This window comes from Leopardus geoffroyi, chromosome B2 (assembly GCF_018350155.1).
Source record: "Leopardus geoffroyi isolate Oge1 chromosome B2, O.geoffroyi_Oge1_pat1.0, whole genome shotgun sequence".
Classification (NCBI taxonomy): domain Eukaryota; kingdom Metazoa; phylum Chordata; class Mammalia; order Carnivora; family Felidae; genus Leopardus; species Leopardus geoffroyi.
The window spans coordinates 41268178-41291251 of NC_059332.1; the positions used below are offsets into that span (position 1 = coordinate 41268178).

The window sequence follows — 23074 nt, forward strand, 5'->3', positions numbered from 1 at the left end:
GTTCATGCTCTGTCTCTCTCTGTCCCAAAAATAAATAAACGTTGAAAAAAAAAATTAAAAAAAAAAAAAATATGAAATACAAAACAAAATATCTTGCTTATATTTAAAGAGAAACTATGACTAAAGAAAAGAATATCTAAAAGGACCAAACTGGTTTGATAAAAAGTAGAGCTTTTAAAAGTGAACAATATACTATTTGAAGTTAGAAACTTTAAGGTTGGGGTGCCTGGCTTGCTCAGTTGGTGGAGTGTGAGACCCTTGGTCTTGGTCTTGGGGTTGTGAATTTGAGCCCCACGTTGGGTGTAGAGATTACTTAAAAATCTTTAAAAAAAAAAAAGAAAGAAAGAAAGAAAGAAACTTTATGGGGCACCTGGGTGACTCGGTTAAGCATCTGACTCTTGACTTCGGCTCAGGTCATGATCTCATGGTTTGTGGAATGGAGCCCCATGTTGGACTCTATGCTGACAGTGCGGAGCCTACTTGGGATTCTCTCTCTCTCTCTCTCTCTCTCTCTCTCTCTCTCTGTCTCTCTCTCTCTCTGTCTCTCTCTCAAGGTTCGTGGGATTGAGCCCCACTTTGGACTCTATGCTGACAGTGCGGAGCCTGCTTAGGATTCCCTCTCTCTCTCTCTCTCTCTCTCTCTCTCGAGCGTGCACTCTCCCTATCTTGCCGTCTCTCAAAATAAATAAACATTTAAAAAAGAAAGAAACTTTATGGTTAAGCAACAGATTAGACACATCTAAAAGAAGAATGAACTGGAAGTAGATTTGAAGTTACAAAGATGGAACACAGGGATACAGAGAAATGGAAACTGAGGAAAGGATTAAAATACATAGGAAGAACAAAACATGGAAGATAGATTAAGAAGGTATAATACATATAATCTGAAATCCAGAGAAGAGAATATTTTAAAGAGGCTGAGAATTTTCTAGAATTGAAATTTATAAGCAGTAAGATTCAGAAAGCCCTATTAATTCCAAGCAGGAAACAAATTGATGGCTGGCTCAGTAGAGCATGCAACTCTTGATCTTGCCCCACCTTGGGCATAGTTTTTTGTTTTTTGTTTTTAATGTGATAAATCATGAGATTACTACGTTTTAAAGACTAACATCTAAAAAACAGTCATAAGGAGAAGGAAGAGAAGTAGAATTAGAAGCTAGGATATCTAATGCTTTATGCTTCTGGAATGGAGGAGTAGATGTAATTCTGATGACTGAACTATGAAATGAGCATAAAGTGTTTGTCCCCCAAGTGATTGTAAGCTGAGGGCTAAAGCTACCAGGATATTTTATCTTGCCCAGAGGGATCCAGTGCTCCAGGGTCCCTGATGCCACATAGATCAATCCTAAGAACAGATTCGGACAGATAAAAAGACTATTGAACTATTAGGCTCAAAAAACACTAAGAAGGTAATAGAAAAGCTCAAAAAAAAAAAAAAAATCTGGTTGTCAGCTAAGTCTGAGCAGTTAAAAAAGCACTCTAAATGCTATCTTGGAACGAGAGTGTTGTGAAGATGCCCCTGTTGCCACCAGTGGTATCCCACTTTCCTTCTTGTTTTGCTCTAGATTCAGAAATTCCTGGCAGAGGCATTTGATTAGCTAAACCTTGGTTATATGGCTGCAAGGGGAATGCTGGGAAAGCAAGTATCTGGTCTTTTATATGGTGAGGGGTGGGCTTTATCTTCAACTTCAATTTGTGTGAGGTTTCCAAGCATAAGAAGGGGGTTTAGGGGTGCCTGGGGGGCTCACTTGGTTAAGTGTGTGACTTTGGCTCAAGTTACAATCTCATGGTTCATGAGTTCCAGCCCCGCAGCATTGGGCTATCTGCTGTCCTTGCAGAGCCTGCTTCAGATCTTCTGTCTCCCCACTCTCTCTGTGCCCCTCCCCTGCTCACTCTCTCTCTCTCAAAAATAAATATTAAAAAAAAAAAAAGAGGGGGGTTCAGATGAAGGGTAGTCAAGAACATACCTGCATGTCCATCACAAGGCTGTATTGGCCCCACCACGCCTTCAGCCTGCTACTCTTCCCCTTCATCAAGGGCCCACAGGAGACATTGGAGAGCTCTGAGCTTCAGCGATGGGTTAGTCGGTCTACTTGCTTTTTGATTTTTATTGGGAATATATTGAGTTGAGATATAATTGATATTACACACTTGACTTCTCCACCCATTTAACTTGTACAATGTGATGGTTTTTAGTATATTCGGAGTTGTGTAACCATCCCAATTTTGTAACATTTTCGACACCCCAAAAAGAAACCCCATATCCTCTAGCAGACACTCCCCCATTTCTTCCCAGTCTCCCCAGCTCTAGGCAGCCACTAAACCACTTTCTGGCTCTAGATTTGCCTGTTTTGGAGCATTTCACGTAAGTGGAATTAATATGTGATCCTTTATGTGCAAACCAGCTATCTGGGATAAAGAAATAGAGGCTATGAGAATGGTCTCACAAAAGGGTCAGGGTAGCAAACTTCTGTCCCAAGTCACGCAGGAAGTGTGTGCCTTGTAGGGATTGAAAGTCCTGAGGGCAGGGGAAGAGGCTTAGGTCTTTACTGGTCCTGGTAAGAGAAGGGCAGTCAGGACTGTTCACCCAAGTGACAAACTAGCAACCCCAGTGTGCCCTGGGGCCCAGTGCCTGTTGCCTGTCTTCTGCCTCATAGAAGAACATGGACCAACCGGGTGGTTCTGCTCTGAGAACCACCAACAGCATCATGGGGCCACCATACTGCAAAGTAAAGCAATCATGGGCCTTCTGTGGCTACCCTGTTTGCCCTCTGTTTTGCTGTCTTGTCCTGGGCATCCTGACTCTCCTGAGCCCTGGCCCGTTTCCCTTACAGATTCTATTCCAAATCTCAGTCCTGGGTGGCACACAGTTCCCTGTCTGGCCTCTGTGCCCTCTCTTACCACCTGACTCTTCCTCACTCCTCCCCAGCTCCTTTCTTCTGTAGTCTTCTCCCTTATCTCTTGGCTGCAATAACCTTGGACTCAGGATGCCTGGGTCACTCCTTCCTCACTCCCTTAATCACCCCTGCCAGGATGCAGAACTCCACCCCTGGCACTGGGTTCCCTGGCCTGACCTGCCCTCCTCGTGTGGGTGGGGCCAGGGGAGTCCATTCTAGCAGCACAGAGCAAACCTCCGTGACAGTGACCTGTGGCCTGTTGCTGCTACTAGTGGGAGTCTGGCTTTGGTGACCGTATGGCTCTGCATGACCAGAAGCTTGTGGGAGCTTTAGTTCCTTCTAGTTCTGCTTCCAGCCCAGATCCTGAAGCTTAGAGACAGAATACACTCTCAGGCTCCTGGGTACCTACAGTAGCCACAAGCGTCCTTTATGTCACTTTCACCCTGTCAGCCTTACCTAGGGAAGATGTCCTGCATTATCCTAACTGCTGGGTGTGGGAGCCAAGAGAGGGCCTCATTAGCATGTCAAATGCTCCCATACCTGGTGCTCATCAGAACCCAGAGTGACTCTGGTCCAATTCTACAAATGAAAGAATATGGAGCCGTGCTTAACAGTCTGCCCAAGTTACAAGCCATCCAGTGCATGGCAAGGGGAACTCGGGTCTCCAACCTGCCAGGTGAAAACACTTCTGGCCACATACTGAGAAGGGGTTGCGGGGGGGGGGGGGGGGGGGGGGGGCGGTCTATCCCTGTTCACTTAATTCCACTCCTGAGAGGGGCTGCTAAGTCACACCTGACTCCCTCCACCTTCTCCCCAGGCTGCCATCCTCACCCTAATAGTGACTCCTGGCATGGGATGACAGTGTCAGAGCCAGAGGACTGGCTCCTTTCCCCTTTTAGCCAGGAAAGTCCCTGCTGCCCCTGTCAGATCCTTAGCAGTCACCACGCCAGCCATGTAACCAAACTCCTGCATTTTATTTCTGTAGAAAGCCCTGATCCCATCTCCAGGACTACCGGAAGGTAGAGAAGCTCTGGGTGCCTGTGCAGGAGGCATAGGGCACGCCCCGGGAGCGAATCTGCAGGGTATGGAAGGTGAGGGGTGGGTTGGGGCCCGAGGAGCCTGGGTTCAGGGACTCGGTGTGAGGCTCCATCACAGTCACAGGGACTGCATAGGACAGCGTCTGGGGCCGGTCATCATGGCGCCTCACTGTGCCCTTGCTCAGGAGGTGCAGGATGCAGGAGAGGACATCGGTACTGTTGCAGGCAGATCCCCTACCGAGGCTGCTGACCAAACCCCTGGGAGGACATGGGCCCTTCTGCCAAGCGTCCAGGACCTGGGAAGGAGAGGGAAGGGCGAACAGCAGGTTGGAGAGACCCAGCTCACTCCACCTCTAGCTTCCACTCCAGGCACAAGCCTCAGCCAGCGAGCTCTAAGGACATCAGGCACGTCCCAACCCCACCCCTTACACAGGTACAGGCTCCGTAGTGAACCAGAGGCTTCAAACGTGGACCCACCTCCCCCTGCTCCCGCCCACCCCCACCCGAAAGTTCCTTCCCCCACTGCCCAGCCCCACCTACCCGGCAGACAAGCTGGTCAATATGCAGCCCCTCATCCCATGGGCCTTGAGGATTCGGACAATGAGGCAATTCAAAAGGTTCCGCCTCTTCTCCAAGTTCCGGCCCTCTTCATCCTCTGCTTTCAGGTATGTCTGAGGTGGGATGAGCCACACATTGCCCCTCCTTGGCCTGGGCTCCTCGCTGCCATCTCGAATCTTGAGCACCCCTGAAATAAGCACTGGTCTTCAGTGGGGGGCCCACAAGGAGGCTGAGAGCAGAGGCCCCTCTGCCCCAGGTACACACCTCCTGGGACATCCTTTCGCTCTTGAAGGTCCAGGGGGCCTCTTGAAGAGGTAAGAGGCCCAATCGCCTGATTGAGCATGTCTGGAGAGAGCCCAGAGAGTGCCAGCAGACTCTCCACAGAGACAGCCTTAAAGAAGAGGAGGGAAACATTCTAGTCTTCCCTAAGGGGTGGAGCAGAGAAGGTACAGGGAGGGAGGATAGGGAGTCGAGGTTTAGGGAGGAAGGGTGAGGGACAAGGTACAGAGAGCACAGATGCATAGAGGAGCAGGGCCACCTTCAGGTCATTGAGATACAGCAGCAGCCACATCTGCACGGTGGACACATGCAGGGTCTGGTCCCCAAACTGCAGCTCAGCCCGACCCAGCCATGTCCACTGCAGTCGCCTCTGAGGGCCCTGCTCCAGGGCAGGGTAACTCTGGCCTGAGAAGGATCAGGGAAAAAAGGAGTCCGGGCTGGTGAGGGAGTACTGTCGGTTGAGCTCTGCCCCTGCTAATGTCTGCAGAGCGTGTGTCCCAGTGTTTATGGATACCGTGGTTCCTGGTCTGAACTTCTAGAGCTTAGCCTTCCCCGTATCTGCCTCCTGGGTAAGCCTCAGGAATCCGGGAGCCCACTCTGTGCCTAGCCTTGTGCAAGGGGACTCTGATCAGTGACTTCCAGGAGTTCCCCATTTTTTTAAGGGAGACCAAAACCACAAAATGAGGAAGGACTGGGGCTCCCATCAAACTGGAATATCCACGAGAAATGAGTTCTCCCTGGTTAGTCTGGGAGCCCCCTGAGGGCAGTGTCTGAGTCTCTTCCCCCTCCTGTGTTGCTGCCCAGGCCAGGATCAGCCCCCAATGGGAAGCTTAGGTTATGGTGACTGACCAGGAGCCAGAGCCCTGCCACTGAGGGAGGTCCCTTCTGGTGACCTCAGGTGTGCTTGACTCCATCCTCCCCACCTCCCACTCTCTAAAGAGAGTCCTATGTCTGTTTTAAGCATGGAAAAGGCAACAGTCTGGGGATCTGGTGCTTGACAACCCTACCCCCTCACCCCAAACCTAAGCTCCACACTTTCTTCACTGAGGCTCCTACCCCGGGGCCCAGCCCCACCCACAGGCCCTTTCCCTGAATCCCATCCTCTTCCAGCCATTCCCCCCCGCCGGCCCCAGCCCACCCTCTGCCCAGCTCCTCACTCTTGTTGTAGAAGTTGGAATATCGGTTCAAAGTGCCCCTGAGATAGGCCGGCAGGCAGGTTCTGGGGGTCAGCGTGTGGCAGATGGAGGCAGTGGGCCAGCAGCGTGGTGACAGGACCAGCACGGACACTTCTGGCATCGCCCCTTCATAGTAGAGATCCTCATCTTCCTCCTCGTCCTCCTCCTCTTCCCCTGCCACATCTGTGGCCGCTGCTGCCCCCGCTCCTTCTGCCTCCTCTGCCTTCTCTCTCTTGTGCTCCCTGTCACTGGCCTCGTGGCCCCCCTGCAGAAGAGACGGGGTTCCCGACAGCCGGTGGGCCTCCTCTGGTCTACTCCTCTCCTCTCTTCCTCCTACCTCCCCACGTGCTAATCCCTTTACCGCCACCCACCTGTATCTTCTTCTCAGTGTCCTCCAGCTTCAGGAGCTCCTGATCCAGCCGCTGGAGCTGGTAGACGTGGAACTGGCGCTGCAGCTCCTCGGACATGCTCAGGCTCCGCAGCATCTGCTGGGGGAGGCGGTTGGGGAAGCAGGGACCGATCTGCTCCAGCACGGCCCCCTCCAGCCAGCTCGAGCCCACGCCCAGGAGACGGTCTGCCATGTAGTGCCTGCGGTGTCACACACAGGCCAGGCCGAGCCTCAGTGTGGGCACTCGGCCTGGCCCAGCTGCCTGCGCCAGGACTCCAGCCTGCCCCAACCCCAGACTCCCAGGTGCTCGCCGGCACCTGCCCCTGTCATCCGCTCCCCAGGTCCACACTCACTGGTAGTAATGCTCGAAGGTGGTGGCTATCTCCAGGCCAGAGAAAATTAGGACTGTCTCCAGGCATCGCTGCAGCTGCACTAGCATCTCCATCCCCCGGGCTCCGCCAATCCGACTGCCCTGGATCCGCTGGTCAATGTGCCGGGCAAACTGCTCACTCACCTGGGCAATGGGGAGGGCACAGGAAAACCCTGAACGCGTGACTGGAGGAGGTGAGTGGGAGCAGAGAGGAAGGTCTGAGGAAGTAGATATGAACAGCTAAGCTGCCTCGTAAGTTGGTCAACACTTTTGCTAAACTTAAAAAAAAAATTTTTTTTTAATGTTTTATTTATTTTTGAGAGAGAGAGAGACAGAGCATGAGCAGGGGAGGGGCAGAGAGAGAGGGAGACACAGAATCCGAAGCAGGCTCCAGGCTCTGAGCTGTCAGCACAGATCTCAACGTGGGGCTCGAACTCATGAACTGCAAGATCATGACCTGAGCTGAAGTCGGACGCTTAATCGACCGAGCCACCCAGACACCCCACTTACCAAACTTTTATAAAGTGGTTAACAGTTGTGCAAATTAATTAGGAAGTGTTTTTGCACACCGAACATGTCTAAAAATTAAACTAATGACAATAATTTAATAGGAGTTAATAATTTATGTGGACAAAGATGGTCACACTGCAGTGTTACTGATACAACAGAATGACCAGGAGCAACTCAAGGAGCCACTGCTTCAGCTCCCCCTGCGCTACTGTCGGCTTGCCAGGGCGCTTAGCCTTAGTGTGTCATCTGCTTAAGTGTGCGCCTTCCCGAGAAGACAATAAACTTTGAGGACAGGGAACTTGCTCTTATCACAGTGCCTGACACATTTTAAGCACTTACTAAATATTTAAGGAATGCTGGAGTAAATTATAGTACATCCGTTAGATGGAATTTATACAAAAATAAAAAATCATGATCTCATGGCTCATAAGTTCGAGCCCCGTGTCAGGCTCTGTGCTGGCAGCCTGGAGCCTGCTTTCAGATTCTGTCTCTGTCTCTGTCTCTCTGCCCCTCCCCCGCTCTCTCTCTCTCTCAAAAATGAATAAATGTTAAAAAAATTTTTTTTAAATAAATAAGGACAAATAGCAACTCTGAAATAAGGCTTTTAAGGTAACGGTCAAAAAACAATAGGCTAAAGCATTTTAGCTACTCGTGAGTAAACTGTTAAATCATGCACGCAGACTGAAGAAAGTACATCAAGATATATTAGCACAGCATGCTTCAGGTTACTATGTGTTTCTTTCACTTTTTATTTAAATTTTTTAAATGTTTATTTTTGAGAGAGAGCGAGCAAGCAGGTGTGAGTGGGGGAGGGGCAGAGAGAAAGGGAGACACGGAATCTAAAGCAGGCTCCAGGCTCTGAGCTTTCAGCACAGAGCTGGACGCAGGGCTCGAACTCACGAACCCAAAGATCATGACCTGAGCTGAAGTCGGACACTCAACCGACTGAGCCACCCAGGCGCCCCTCTCTGAATCTTTAAAACATGGTTATATACCCATACATGTTCCTTGCTGAATGGGAACGGAAGGGTGGTCGTTTCGAGAAGGTGGGGAAGGGGGGGTTTGCAGGGAGAGGTCCAGGGCAGAGGCGAGGGCGGGAGGCTTACGTGGGCAGCTTTGAGAAATGAGAGCTTCAGCAAGGCACCAGCACAGCCGTTCTGCAGCGCCAGCAGGAAGGCTGCCCGTGGCCCAAACAGCTCCGAGCTCGACTTCTGCAGATTATGGAAGTGTTCACAGTAACGTGGCACAAAGTCACCATCCCGCCAGCGTGAGGTCAGAAAGTTGTTCACCTGGAGGAGAGCGGCTGCAGCGTGAAGGGACAGCCCAGCATGCCACCAGACAGTTGCACCCTCCCTCCCCGGCACCCGCCCCTGCCCACCTGCTCCTCCACCACGGCCCGCCAGCAGCGGGTCAGGTTTCTCACGATGCTGCTGGGAAGCCCCCGGGTAGCCAGGGAGCTCCAGTCATGGCTTCTGTTTCTGCCCTCTGTGGAGACAGGGGAGGGGGCAGAGGCAAGGTGGGAGCAGCCCCTCAGCTCAGCGTGAGCCCCGGGGCTGTTCCTGACCTCCTGCCACCCCAGAACGATGCTCCTGAGCGGGGGTGAAACAAACAGGTGAACAGGCTTAGTGGGTAGGGAGGGAAAGCGGGAGGAGGGACAGAAGGCCATCCTAACCGAGCTCCCACCTGAATCTCAGGTACTCACTGGGCCGGGGAGCGGCCACCGCTGGAGGGGGCGCCTCACAGGGCTCCACGTGCACCAGCAGGTGGGTGAGGCGGCGCACCCGTGAGGAGAAAGCAGCTGCGCGGCTCTGGGGATTGTGGGCAGCCTCCCGACACTCCAGGTACTGGTCCAGCAGCCAGCCCAGGGGGCTGATGCCACCCTCATCTGGAGATTGGGAAAAACAAGCTGTGGTGGGCCATGTCTCCAGGGCAGGGGAAGAGGATGAAAGCACCAAGAAAGGGATTGGACAGAACATATGGGGTTGGGGCAGGTAGCAAGGCCCACCTGTCCTTATGGTGTCAGCTGACACCTGGGAGATGTAGAAAGGAGGTGGTTAGGAGAAGGGGGGCACTGGGCTACCAAACAAACATAGGTACCAAAAGGGCCAAGGGCATAATATAGGTGGCTCTGGGGCAGAACAAGAAGGGGCCGGTTAGTGGGGCCAGGGGTCGCAATGGTTACCAGGGGAGGTGATGTTCTGCACCAGGGGGCTGACCAGGGCCTCCCAGCAGGTCTTGCCCAGCGCTTGGGCGGCCTCATCGTCAGGGAGGAAGCGATCAGCAAAATTCTGCTCCTGACGCAGAGCCCCATTGAGCCTGGGGGTGAGGATGGGGGAGGCAGGTGTCAGAGGCTCAAGATATAAGTTATCCCAGCATCTTCCCAGCCTAATGGCGGGGTAGCCCCTACCAACCAGACCAAATCCCCACCCGGTACTTTGAAGCTGTCCCATGTTAACAGACACATCCCACTCCCAACCCACCAAAGAAATCTATTTTTTCTTTCCTTCCCCAAACTGTAGAGCACGCCAGCCCCTTTCCCAAACATGTTAGCTCTCCATCTATACCCTCCACAGAAGGGCCAGGGCCACCCATAATAGTCTTACCTGCCACACACACACAGCCATACACACATGCTCGCACACACCTAGAACTCAGGTGCAGGAGGCTCCTGCGGTCCTCTGCTATGTCCTGGCTCCAAGCCTGTGCCCGGACCATGTAGAAGAGGCGTGTGTGACGACACAGCTGCTCCCGAAACACTGGCCAGAATGTGGGCTTAGGGCCTAGGACCTCCAACCCCCGAATGCGTGTGTCGATGCCGCCCTGCAATGTGCACATGCCTATTTTCACCTGCTCTGCATCCTCCTCAGAGAGGGCTGGGGTCAGCCACACCTTTGGGCCTTATTCCTGGAGCTGCCCAGGGCCTAGCCTGGAGCTCTGGCTCACGATCTGCAACAGTTACACAACCCAGAGCTCTGTGTCCCCGGACCACACCCCATACTCCTGCCAAACCTGCTGGCAGCGCTTTATGCGGATCTGGATGATGGGCCAGAAGTGGGTCAGGTTCTCCAGGAGGATCACCCGGCTGGCCGAGGGCATCACGTTCACCTGGTTGGGGGCAGAGAGTGCTGTCACCTCCATGTGTGTGGATGGGAATGCTGAGGGCACTCAAGTCTGCTCCTGTTCTGTCCTTCCATTAGCTGGGGGGTAAGGGGTCCTGACAAAGGGGTCCCGATGCCATCCTCACTGCTCAGGGCCTGATGCCATTACATAGGCACAGGGAGAAAGGACTCTACATTCTAGGGGGCGCAAGACAGGGAAGAATTTAGGAGTTTAGGAGTCTGGGCAGGAGGGCGGACCCTGTGAAGGTGGTCTCATGGTATAGGGGTCCCTACCGAGTTGAGCTCTGTGTTAAGAGAGTTGGTGCTGTCGCCCCCAAACACCACCACCCTGGCTGGCATATAGCTTGAGTCTTCACTAGCCACCAGGAGAGTCAGCTGCCTGGGAGCAGGGAAAAGGAAACAATCAGAACTGGAACCAGTAGGGTCCTTGTAGACAGAGGCAAGGGGACTTTTTGGCCATGTTTGTGTTGGGCGGGGGGAGCAGTGCTTCCCCCAAACAAAGGGAAGTCACAAAAAAAGTGTATGTGTGTCGCTGAGCACATACATGGGGCCTGTTACCTGACGAGGATGCCCTGGTGCATGTGCAAGGTGATGTAGTGGGAGCCGGCGCTGCCATTGGACTCCCAGTAGGTCTTGGGGTTTCGATCCGTCAGCTTGCTGGCCCGGTGCGGGTTGGAAGACACCTCCACCTTCTCCCAGCACTTGTCCTCCTTCATTTCCACGCTGGAGCCTGGGGGCAAGTGGGAAGGGGTGGCCGTCACAGCCTGGTAGGTGTGGAGGGAAAACAGGGGCGGAGGGGTGTGGAGTAACGTGGGGACAGGCACAGACCCTGGCACAGATATCTGAGGAACACGTCAAAGAAGGGGATGTTGATGGGTCGGTGGGTTCGTCTGTGGTCTTCGATCTGGCCCAACACCATCTGCAGCCGGAACATCGGAGAGAAGGGGCGCGGGGAGGAGGGAGGGCACACATGGAGGACACACGGGAACACATATGAAGGAAAGACCCAGCAGCAATGGGACTTCCTCCAGAACCCTGGCAGAGGCAGAGTGGGAGATGCGGAAGGTGGTGCAGAGAACAAATGCCCACAGGCTCATCAGACTCTCCTGTCTTTCCCAAATTCAGGAACACGGCCCCTTCCTCTGGTCCCACTCAGGTTTCATATTCTTACCCAGCTGCGAACCCACAGCCTCCCTCTGCCCTCTTTCCTGACCTGGATGCAGCCTCCCAGGATGTTGGTGGTGAGTTTCCGGTAGAGGTGGGCATGCTTCTCACACTTGAACACCATGTCCCGCAGCTCCTGAGCCAGATCCAGTTTTCCCAGGTGCTTTTCCAGTGCCTTGGAGATGGCATCTCGGGCTCCCAGCTGATTCAGCACCACAGCGTAGTCCCTGCTCACAGAGGCCAGGCGGTGCAGGAAGAAGATGAGTTCCTGGAGCACCTGACATGGGGACAGGGTGGGTGCATAAAGGGCACAAGGCACAGGCCACAGGGCATCTTCAGTAGTATTTACTCTACACCCGCTGGGTGCCAGGGCAACTGCAGTGAAAAGACAGAGTGAGGAAGTAAAAAGGCAGGAAGCGGGGAGACACGAGGGCTGAGTGGAGTTAGAGAACCTAAGGCAAACAGATAAGGAAAAGCTAAGAGATGCTCTGCCATCCTGGGGTTCTCAACCACTGATTTTGTTGGCAATGGGTGCAGAGAGCTTCCCAGGTTGTTCCCTTTTAGGCTGTGTCCCAAGAACCAGTGTGGGGCTGCATTTTGAGATGCTCAGGCCCTAAGCACAGGCAGGGAGGGGGCACAGAGGGATACTCAATGAGTCTACCTCTGAAATGAAAACCTGGGTAACAGCCCAAAGGTGTGCACTGCAGACACCCACTGCCAAGCCTTGCAAGCCCAGGACCTCCCTGTGGCAGGAGACTCTAAGATGTGATGTCCTCTCTACCTCCTTCATCCACCTTATCCCCACAGGCCCAGCCAAACAGGAGGTACCAAGGCTTTTACTGTAATACAGACATAACCTTTTGTGTAAGAAAGGAGATGGCATGTAAGATCACACACTTGGGTTTGCTTATATTTGCATTTGCATAAGGATACACCAGAAGGACACATAAATTAATACAAATGGTAACCAATAAGGTACATGCGGAGAAGCACTGGGAAAATTGGGTGGAAGTGAGAAGACGTAGAAGTGGGAATTCTCGGGGCGCCTGGGTGGCGCAGCCAGTTAAGCGTCCGACTTCAGCCAGGTCACGATCTCGCAGTCCGTGAGTTCAAGCCCCGCGTCAGGCTCTGGGCTGATGGCTCAGAGCCTGGAGCCTGTTTCCGATTCTGTGTTTCCCTCTCTCTCTGCCCCTCCCCCGTTCATGCTCTGTCTCTCTCTGTCCCAAAAATAAATAAATGTTGAAAAAAAAAAAAAAATTAAAAAAAAAAAAAAAAAAAGAAGTGGGAATTCTCAGTGTATACCTTGTTGTACTGTTTTGATTTGTGACCTGTATGAATGTATTACCTATTTGAAAAAATAAAATTCAGTTTTAAAAACAAATTCCGAACCAAGAGCGCAAAGGCTCCATTGTGCCCTCCCAAGCCTCGCCCAGGGAGGGGGTCTGCCTCATCAGAGGCTGCCCTACACCCTCTCCCTCTAGCGTCTCCCCGGAGCAGGGCAGGGGTACCTCTCGGTCAGTGTCTGGTGACCGCAGGCAGGCCATGCAGGCATCCATGGCCTCGTGCCAGGGGAGCAGCAGCGCCTCGGGGAAGTCCACCAACTGCATCAGGATCCTGGGGAGCGGGCGGCAGCAGCAGAGAGATGTGTAGCCAGCCTCAAAGACCCCTTTGCCAAATGCCCCTCCCCACCCCCTCACCTCAGAACGGTCAGGTGCAGGGCCTTGTTGGCCGCTGGGGTGTCGAGGCCCCGCATCAGGGTGAGGAAGGGCTGGGGCTGCCTCTGCAGCTGCAGCAGAAGCGGCTTGATCTCCATCTCCCGAGGCCCCTCTGAGCTGAGGGCTCGCTCCAGGTCCAGGAAGATTCTGCCAGGCAGACCGCAGCCCTCCATCAGTCGCCTCAGAGGAGTGTCGGGACACTGAGTTGGGGGTTCTTTTCCTACGGGAAGATGGAAATTACAAAGGTTGGCCATTGTCGGTGATGTTAGGATGAGAAAAGGACAGACAGATTCATAATTCCTAGTGCCTCCTAAAAACATTTTTTTTGGCCCCCCTAAAAGTTAGGTTTGGGGATCTTAGGGCATCTCTGAATGCATTTTTAAGACAATTTTGTGACAAATGTTATGTTTTATATTCTTAAAATAGCAAAGGAGCTTCCTGTCTGCAAAGAGCAGAGCATTTCCCTGTATCTAAAAGCATGCAATAATTTGGCTTTCTCTACAATAGAAAAAGTCCAACGTGGGGACTTTTTTTTGGGGGGGGGGGGAGAGAGAGAGGACAGGGGAGGGGCAGAGAGAGAATCTTAAGTAGGCTCCGCACTGGGCGTGGGGCTCGATCTCATGAGTCTTGGATCATGACCTGAGTGGAAATCAAGAGTTGAACAACGAACCAACTGAGCCGCCCACAGGCGCCCCCAAAGTGGGGGCTTTTTAAGGCTCAAATCTCTTGTATTTTCTGACTTTCCATCCTCCCTCACTCATTGGAGGGAGCGACTCTAAGCTTCAGATTCTTCCTAAGGTGCCACCTGTTCCAGACAGGATTGCACAAAAACCGCACAGATGCCTCTCCTGGGCTAGCACTCTCCTAGAGCCAGTCTGCAGAGCTGCAGGGTCTTTTTGGCATCCCACCTTCCACTCTGGATGCATCTGCTGATTCCTGAGGCTGGGCCTGGGCTTCCGGCAGGGTTGGGTAAGCTGGCTGCCCTGCCAGGGCCTCAGGCCCATATTTCCTGTAGACACGGCAGTTGAGCAGGTCCCTGAGAGCGCTGTCATCGAGTCGCTGTGGCAGAGCCAGCAGTAGGTGCTGGGCCAACTCCATGGGCACAGCCAGCTCAGCCAGGATCTCGTCATCCAGAATCTGTCATCGGGGAGAAGCTCTCACTGTAGGTAGCCCTGCTGGCACAGAGGCTCCAGGGGCAGTTGGTAGGGGTGGGGATCTCTACACACATCCTCTCCTTGAACCTCTCATGGCTGGCAGCTGCCTTTTCTCACACAGCTTGCCAATGCTTCTGAACGTTCTAGATCTCTTCCCTGCAGCCCCTTACAACTGTGGACCTCCACTCCCCATCCTCAGTCTTCCAAATGCTCTGTCACAGACCAGCCCTTGCAGTGAGCCCTCCAATTTCTGGGTGTCCGGACTGGCTCTACCTCGCCATCCAGGTTCTCCTGAAGGATCTGGAGAACCTCCTGATGGTCGGGTCCATCCAGCTTCTTGATGAAGAAGAGGAGCTCCCACCATTCTGCCTGGGTCAAGTGTTCACTTTCTTCAGCATCCTCATCCTCAGGCAGCACATAGGGCACCGCATAGAGCTCTGTCATGGGCTTCCACCGCCAGGAGGGCAAGGCTGTGGCTACAGGTCACAGGGCACGGGGATGTCACTGCCCACCCAGCCAGACCACTGTTCCTTTGCTCAGCGCTGACCCTGTTTTCTCCCAGGGCTCACCTACACCCAGGGCTCCACTGACCACAGCCCCATGGTTCTCATCAGCCTCAACCACATCTTCAATGTCTTCCTCAAAGCCCAGAATTTCCAGCATGTGCCAGTGTACCCAGTAGGTGCGGCCTGTCGACTCCCACAACACCTGGAGGATATGGGAAAAAAGAGAAGGGGAAGAGAAGGCTCACTCAATGACTGGCTGTGGCCCAATGATGAGGACATACAGCCCTCAGGCTGACCACCTGACCAGGTCTGGAACAACCTCCAAATAACACAACGCTGGCATATGGAGAACATGAACACACACACAAAGGATGCCTTCTCCTATGGGGATGGGCTCTGCTTCTCCTCCCACCCTATCCTTTGATGGCTCATGCTCCCCGCACTTCCTCCTGGCCTCACCTACTCTCTCCCTGACCCTGACCTTTAGGAAAGTCTTGCTATATCAACATGTTTCTTCCTGGGAGTGAGTCTTCCTGACCTGATAGCTCCCTCAACTCCAACTTTCTCAGCTCTCCAATGGCTCCCTTCTCAACTGTTGATCCCCTTTAACCATTCCAGTCCCCATGGGGGCTTTCTCAGTGGGTGGCCTGCCAGAGCCCCCTGCACAGAACCCCAGTTATACTTCCCTAGCTAAATCCCCAACAGTGTCCCACACGTACCCTCACTCACCTGCACGGGGGGCACGCCGTTGTTGCTCTGCCGGAACTCACCCTCGTCCCCAGCGCTGATCTCCTCATAGTCATCCAGCATGCGAACTCGCATCCCGGCCTGCAGCGTCTCTCGCACGTACAAGGCATAAGTATTGCCACTTGCAAACTCAGAGCGAGGGCGGAACCTCCTTGACCTCCTAATGGAGGGCCGGACCCGGGCGGGTGGCAGCCCTGGGCCGGCCTCTGCCAGCTGGGGCTGGAAGATGGAGCATGAAGACCGTGCCGAGGGCCCCTGTTTGCTCGAGGCCCAGTCCCAGCGCATGGCCTGCACAAGCTCTGAGATGAGGGTGCCCATGGCCATGCTGAACTCCAGCTCCAGTCGACCCCTCTCCCCACTCAACTCCTCGGGAGCAGAGTTGTTCTGGGCTCCTGGTTCTGCAGCACTGTCATTCAGCTGGTCCAGAAGAGAAGTGACATGCAAATAGCGCTTCACCAGGGAGAAGAGAAGCCTTCCTGGGACCTGTAGGATGCAACCTTTGGCCTATGTCCACCTTGTCCCAGCTCTAGCTCCTCTTTCCACACCACCCTTCAAGGGTGGGTGCAAAGGTCTGGTCCCTAGATCTTGTCCACAGCCCCCCCCCCCACCTCCCCACAGAATACCTGTGGCAGCTGGATACCCTCAAAAGACATGGGGTGTTCAGAGAGTGTGGCCTGTGCAAACAGAGCTAGCAGAGCACAGCGGCTGTCAAAATCTAGGTGTTTCTCAATGGCTTCTTGCTGGCTCAGCGACAGAAGAATCTGGGTCCGGGTCCCTGAAACCCACACCCCAGTCAGTAACTGCTCCCTAACATTGCCCTTCCCAGGCATCCCTCCTAGATCCTCTACTGTCTTAGTCCGATCCCTTGTTGCCACACACAGGATCGATAGATCTCTCTACCTACTTACCTGCCTACCTACCTACCTATATCTGCAATATCTGTATCTGTAATTGTCTAATAACTCTTTCTTGGCATAGAGATCCAATTAATAGGAGCTTCTTGAAGACTCAGTCCTCTTTCTTTTATTATTTTTTAGAGTAATCTCTACACCTAACATGGGGCTTGAACTCATGACCCCGAGATCAAGAATACCGTGCTCCACTGACTGACCCAGCCAGGCATCCCCCCAGCTAGGCATCCTTCCTCTTCCTGCAGAGATGCCCCCACCACCTTCCTACCCCCTTTTCTCCCAACTCAAAGAGAAAGGCAACAGAATCATTCAGGCACTGATGAGGCAGAGGCTCTTGCCACAGTGTCCTGTGAGTCAGCCCTGAGCTGACCTACCTTCCCCTTCCTTTCTCCCCACACTGCTTCTCACCAGCATCATGAGAGGCCAGGGCTTGTATCATCCGGCCCGCACTCCAGCGAATCTGGTAATCAGGACTACTCAACATGTGCATGAGCAAGTCCAGGACCCTTGGGTCTTTGAATACACCAGTGAGGGGCTCGATGCTGGCGTAGGCGCTGAGTACGTGGACAGTGTGAAGCAAAGGAGCAGGAGGGATGGTGCCCACACACTCCTCCAGCTGCCGGAGGGCCCTCTGAATCAAAGACTTCACATCGGTTTCCATTTCCCCTAGCACAGATTTGTCCAGGGCCCCAGCTTCCCCTGCAATCTCCTGAGAAGGTCCGATGACCTGGCCGTCCTCGCCCAGCATCTTGTGGCAGTTGGCATAGATCTCGTCGTTGGACATCCACAGCAGGATGTGTTCGGCCTTGCAGTCCACTTGGCTAGAGCCCCCTTCCCCATCATCCCCACGCCTGAGGATGAGCCAGCGGATCTGGTACTCAGGATGCCCATCATGGCCCACCCGCTGGCGGATCAGCTCATCTGGATAGGCATGCAAGCCCGGCCCCAGGGGCACTCTGAATTCCCTGTAGCGGAGTTCCCCCACCATCCTGGCACCTGAGACACAGAAGAAAAGAGAACGGTCAAGCTAAAATGAGAGGGGGAGTTCCAAAAATCAAGGACATCCAGGAGTTGGGGAAGCAAGTGTGGCAACAGCTGTCAGGTTGGCTGGGGTAAAGAAGGGCCCAGGAGTTGCCTGCTGCAGGCTGGGTGGGGCCAGGCCTAAGCAGGGGAACACTAGGGTGTTTGTTCTAAGAACATAAAATTTGGTTGAAAGGAGGGTCGAAGGCCCTGCAGCCTGGAGCGGGTTGGTTTGGAGCAGTGGGAAGGGGACAGTGGGGGCAGGGGAGCCTTGCCATAATGAACCCCAACGCACTGCCATAGGCAGCAGCCCCGAGAAGGGGATCCATGAAGCCCCGAGGGGTGTGTGTTGGGGAGTGGGGGTGGGGAGTGAGATCCCGAGTGTGTCTGGGAAGGGATGCTAGCTCCAATGGTTGAAGCGCAGGAGTGTGTCACAGAGGCAAGAGATTTGGTGGGGGAGAATTGGTGGGATGGGGGGGCAAGGCGCGAGGGGCTGGGAGGAAAGCCTGGTGGGCTGCAGGCGCGCAGGACTGGAGACACTGGAGCAGCAAGGCCGGTGGGGGCGACAGGAGACCCGGTGGGTTGAACGGCGGGAGGCTAGGTGGACCCTAGAAGCCGGGGGCGCGCGGCAAGGTGCGGGGGAGGGGTCTAGGCCAGATAAACGAGAATCCCAAGGCACTGTGGAACTGGGGTGGGGGACGCGAAATCGGGTGCGCGCGCGGCTCGGTGGGCGAGAGTGCGGAGGAAAATCCAGGGTAGGGGCGAGGGGGGGCTCTGGCCACCTCAGAAGGCGATGGGGGTCCGGCGCGAGGCCTCTCCTTCGCTGAGCTAGGGACGCGGCGCAGACGATGGCGGCGATGCTGGCGATTTGGGCCCCGCCTGGGCCCCCGAGGGGGGTCGAGGCGGAGAGGCGGGAGGGGGCGTGCCTCCGAAGGACAAGCGGGCAGGCAGGGGGCGTGGCGTGCAGGGACAGAGCACCTCGGGCGGCCACTGTCGCCGCCCAGCGCGCAGGTCAGCGGCAGCCTGGGTAGGGCGGGGCAGGGCGGAGACGGGGCCCAGCCTGCGGCGCCGCCCGCCCAGCTCTGGGGGCTCCGCCGCCTGCCTGCCCGCCTGCCCGGAGTCGTGGCTCATTTCCGCCAGATCCAGCGGAAAGCTAGGGGCCCTGGGAGAGCTCCGGGGCGGAGTCGTCGGTGCCACCTCGGCGATGCGCGGCACCTCCTCCTCCTCCGTGCCGCCCTTTCCTCTTCCTTTTCATTCTCCTTCCTTCCACCGGAAGTGCTCTCCCCGACTCCCGAAGTCAGAACAGGAGACCTTGGAGGTCATTTATTCTCCCCTCTACCATTATATAGAAAAAACTGGCACAGGGTTGGGGGGGGGGGGGGGCGCGGCTGGAAATGAGCAGCTCCAGCCTTTGCCCCATATCGTCCTTTCTCCTCTCCCGTCCTTGTTTGCTCTGGTGTTTTTTTCCGGGTCTAGTATGTGCAATCCTCCCTCCCCCAAAAAACAGTAACTGCTAAAAATGAGGGGTGATTTTATTAGAATCCAGGGATCTCAGCTTTGGGCAGCAGCCGAGGGCAGCTTCACGTAACTCTTCATAGGGGGCAGTGGCCGAATCTTGCGGCCAGCCCAGCCCCCCTTGCGATGCCATAGCCCGCTGGAAGGCCTCTTGCCTAGCCAGCGGTTCCGCCCAGCCTTGCCGATGACCCTTTTGTTATGATCAACGTTGGATACCCGGCCTACTGTTGCTATGCACGTTTCCAGAACCTGACAGAGAAAACAGATGGAGGAGAATGCATCATGGGGAAAGAGCCTGACATTGTTGACTGCATGACTCTGAGGCTTCTTACACTCACTGAGAAGGGAGAGGACAGGAGAAAACCACAGCATAATTGAACCTGAGGGCAGGTCCTATGGTAGTTGAAAACAAGAGGCATTGTTCCCTGTCTATTACAGTGTCAAACTGACAGGACATGCCTAGTCACATGGCAGAAAAGGACACACCTAGCTCATGGTAGTTCCCAACATAAAACACCTGGGAACTATCCTGGACAAGAAGGGTACATTCCAAAACTTCCTCCTTTGCTGGTCCTCCCACCTGTACCCACACACACACACCTGCATCTGTCTCTTGGAAGGCAGCTGGATGATGGCCGTCCCATTCACCTTCCGTAGCAGCACACCACATGTCCCTGGGTAAGGGAGAAGGAGCTTTGCCACCCTCCAAAAAGGAAAAGGTAGGAGCAGATTTACAGGGGGACATACCCCATACCCTGCCCTTGCTTTGCCCTTTAGGAGCAGATACAATGAAGCAGGATGCATGCAATGTTTTAAGTCAAGACACATGCACCTCTCCATTCTCATTTTCCTTGTTTTTCCTTCTTTTTCTCTGCCAGGGGACCACATAAGAGTCCAAGGGTTCAGAGAATTGTGACCTCAGGTACTCTTTGGCCTTCCAAATTGTAAGACCCCCAAGCAGCTCATTTCCTCGTACCTGCAGCTCGGATATACTGGGCCCCCCGGCCTGGCTCACTCTCCACGTTGTTGATGAGAGTCCCCACAGGCAAGGCCCCAAGAGGATGTGCATCCCCTTCCCGAGCAGCAACTAAAAGACAGAATTTCATCAGCACCAGACCCCTTGCATCCTTTGAGCCCATACACATCTGGTGGCCGTCTCTTACCTGCCATTCGGCCTATGTGATCAGAGTTCAGGATTATATCTCCAGCCTGCATGTTTTCTGTGGCAATGATCCAGCGTTTCCGGCTGCCCCCAGCAACCAGAGCTATGTCTGCTGATCTGTTCAGGGTGAGGGACATATGAGCAGATCATCTAGGCAGCCCTATATCTTCTGAAAAGCCACAGGACAGTCATTCAGCTACACTATCACCATCTCACATCCCAAACTTGCCTACAGGGATCATAGCGGACCACGATGACCTTCTCCTCAAAGGGTCCTGGCTTTGCTTCCAGCTCAGGCCGGAACCGCAGAAAATCAATCATGCGATAACGTTGCTTGTGGCCCCCGCCAATACCATGCACTTGGATTCGGCCTGTGGTCAGGAAAGTGCAGAGACATGACCCAGGTCAGATGATCAGTTCCTAGCAGTGGGAACAGGCCCATTCTGGGCAGAGAGCAATGCTTCCCAACATTATGAGATGAGCAGAAAATGACAAAAAATTTGCATAGCAAATGGTAAACGGGGGTGGGGAAACACCTACATGGAACTTGATAAGAACATAATTATAAGATATTGAAATTACATAAAACTTCCAGACAAAATCTCTACAAATTATTGAATGCTAAAAGTTTATTGAGTGGTGTAAATAGTGCTCAGCTATTGTAAATTTTTTTCATTTTTTTTAATTTTTAAAAATAAAATATTTATTTATTTTTGAGGTGGGGGGGGGATATGAGTGGGGGAGGGGCAGAGAGAGCCGGAGACACAGAATTCGAAGCAGGCTCCAGGCTCTGTGCTGTCAGCACAGGGCCCAATGCAGGGCTCGAACTCACAAGCCATGAGATCATGACCTGAGCCAAAGTTGGACACTTAACTGACTGAACCACCCAGGCACCCCGTAAATTTTTGAAAGGCATGAAGAAAAATATAATTAACTTCATGTATATGTCTGGTTTTCTTTAATTACCTAGATAGTCTTTAGGAGCACAGACTACCTTCATGTTGCTTTGTGTTATACTCTTTGTTTCTTACACACCTACTACATGCAAAAGGAGTCCAATAAATTTTTGAATAAATAGGCCTAGGATCCTAACATGTTTTTCAATAAATTCCTCTGCTTTTCAATAAATAGACCTAGGATCCTAACATGTTTTTCCCCTTTAATGCTTAAATCCTTTTTCCCTTGGTCTCACCTGTGTGGTTTCGGCCCCCAGACTTCCTCATCTTCACTGGTGTGATGGTGTACTTGGTACGACTCTTCCAGGACACAAAATTGGCACTAAGGGCCACAGATGTAAGCACTGGGCGGCAGAGGAGCAACAATGAGGAAGAGGGCAGCTGGAGGAGGGTACTGCTTGTCACCTAGAGATAACAAATCTCTTTACCTTAAAAGGTAACTGAAGAAGCATCGGAGAACCAAGGGTAAAGGAACAGACCAAGTAGCCTACTTCCTTCTAAGAATGTCCCAGACCAGCTGTCCAAAAGCTCCACCCTTTACCCTTGCACAAATACCAGGGTGGAATGTTTATACAGGTGTATGTGCATTGATTATCTCTCCTCATTTGAGGTACTTCTTCAATGGAATATTCTCCCCCTTGGTGCATCTCCTTCCAAATTTGGCTCAAACCTCTCCTTCTGTGGGAAACTCTTCCTTCCTTAAACAACTCCCTTCTCCAAAGCTGGTAACTTTCCCATATCCATGTGCCACCATCAGCACCAATGCCTTTTGCCCCTCTGAATTTATGTTTCTGGGAGTATTTCAGATGTGAATGGAGAGGAAGGGTCATTTCTGTCTTGTTCCCTGCTGTATCCCTAGCATTTCACAGAGTAGGTTGGTTTGGTTTTGATTTTTACTATGCATCTGCCAAACTCTACCATCACCCAGAAAGGTCCAGAGGAACAAGACTTACAACTTCTCTTTTCTGTGACTCACCAATTGCCCACCAGGAACTTTGAGGATACCTTTACCTTAGCCTCCTAATATTGCTATCTTGCCCTGCATTCTCTGATCTCAGCAATAACTCGTCTTTAATGGTTTAAGAGACCAGGCTTTGAAGCCAGACTGTGTAGCTCCAACAGTTGATGTATGACCTTGGACTGCTGATCAATTTTCTCATACGTAAAATGGTAATGATAATTACCTTATACAGTGGTTGCAAGGAGTTATTTTTGAGAGAGAGGGAGAGTGCGCACAAGCAGGGGAGGGGCAGAGAGACAGAGAGGATCCCAAGCGGGCTCCACGCTGTCAGCAGCGAGCCCCATGAGATCACGACCGGAGCCGAATTCGGATGCTTAACAGACTGAGCCACTCAGGCGCCCTAGGAGTTCATTTATTTAAAACATCTATTACTTATGCTTGGCTTATGACTGACACTCAACGTCAGTTATTATTGAAATCTGTACAGTTATCTATAAGATACTTTCACCTCCAATATCTCGTCTGAGGAATTCCGTGACCCTGTGGAACAGCCACAATTAGAGAAGAGAAAGCTGAGGCTGAGAGTGACTTATCCAATGTCCCAGGCTGGCGTGACTCCTGACCAGACTCGCATTCTCCGTCTCCCATCCCAGGGTGCCCACTCCGGCGGCCCGAATAGGAACAGCCTCATTCCGAGATAGGGTGGATTACCTGGGCGGCCGGGAGCAGGCTCGAGCTGAGGGTGGCGAAGGCCGGGGGCGTCAGGCTCAGTGAGCCCATAGCGCGAGTCAGTACCCTCAAGGCCATGACGATAGCCAAGCTCCGCGGGGTTCAGCACACCACCGTTTCTTTTAGCCAGGCCGCCTGGCGCCTTTAGATGACGTTAACAAATCCCTGTGCCGTCGCTCTCATGACGTAATGAGGTGGGCA

At 53.2% G+C, this 23074-nt stretch overlaps 2 protein-coding genes across 2 annotated transcripts; both read right to left on the reverse strand.

The window, feature by feature from the left end:
- Positions 1 to 3852: 3852 nt before the first annotated feature.
- On the reverse strand, positions 3853 to 18945 carry CUL7 (cullin 7). Its single transcript, XM_045498280.1, is given in 27 exon segments — positions 3853 to 4230; positions 4475 to 4512; positions 4515 to 4679; positions 4757 to 4883; positions 5031 to 5176; positions 5929 to 6211; positions 6318 to 6534; positions 6688 to 6848; positions 8321 to 8503; positions 8593 to 8699; positions 8917 to 9099; positions 9397 to 9530; positions 9859 to 10034; positions 10224 to 10319; positions 10607 to 10712; positions 10892 to 11063; positions 11162 to 11252; positions 11547 to 11774; positions 13006 to 13111; positions 13195 to 13432; positions 14121 to 14349; positions 14640 to 14842; positions 14936 to 15074; positions 15602 to 16102; positions 16243 to 16394; positions 16939 to 17526; positions 18333 to 18945. Coding segments are annotated over 26 exon segments (5085 nt in total). The 5' UTR covers positions 17519 to 17526; positions 18333 to 18945; the 3' UTR covers positions 3853 to 3906.
- Positions 18946 to 19064: 119 nt separating this feature from the next.
- MRPL2 (mitochondrial ribosomal protein L2) lies at positions 19065 to 23056 on the reverse strand. Its single transcript, XM_045498286.1, has 7 exons — positions 22856 to 23056; positions 21420 to 21588; positions 20457 to 20598; positions 20229 to 20344; positions 20042 to 20152; positions 19666 to 19739; positions 19065 to 19314 (listed from the first exon to the last, which is right to left on the reverse strand). Exons 1-7 carry the CDS (start codon positions 22949 to 22951, stop codon positions 19102 to 19104), a joined length of 921 nt encoding a protein of 306 aa, XP_045354242.1. The 5' UTR covers positions 22952 to 23056; the 3' UTR covers positions 19065 to 19101.
- Positions 23057 to 23074: the final 18 nt, after the last annotated feature.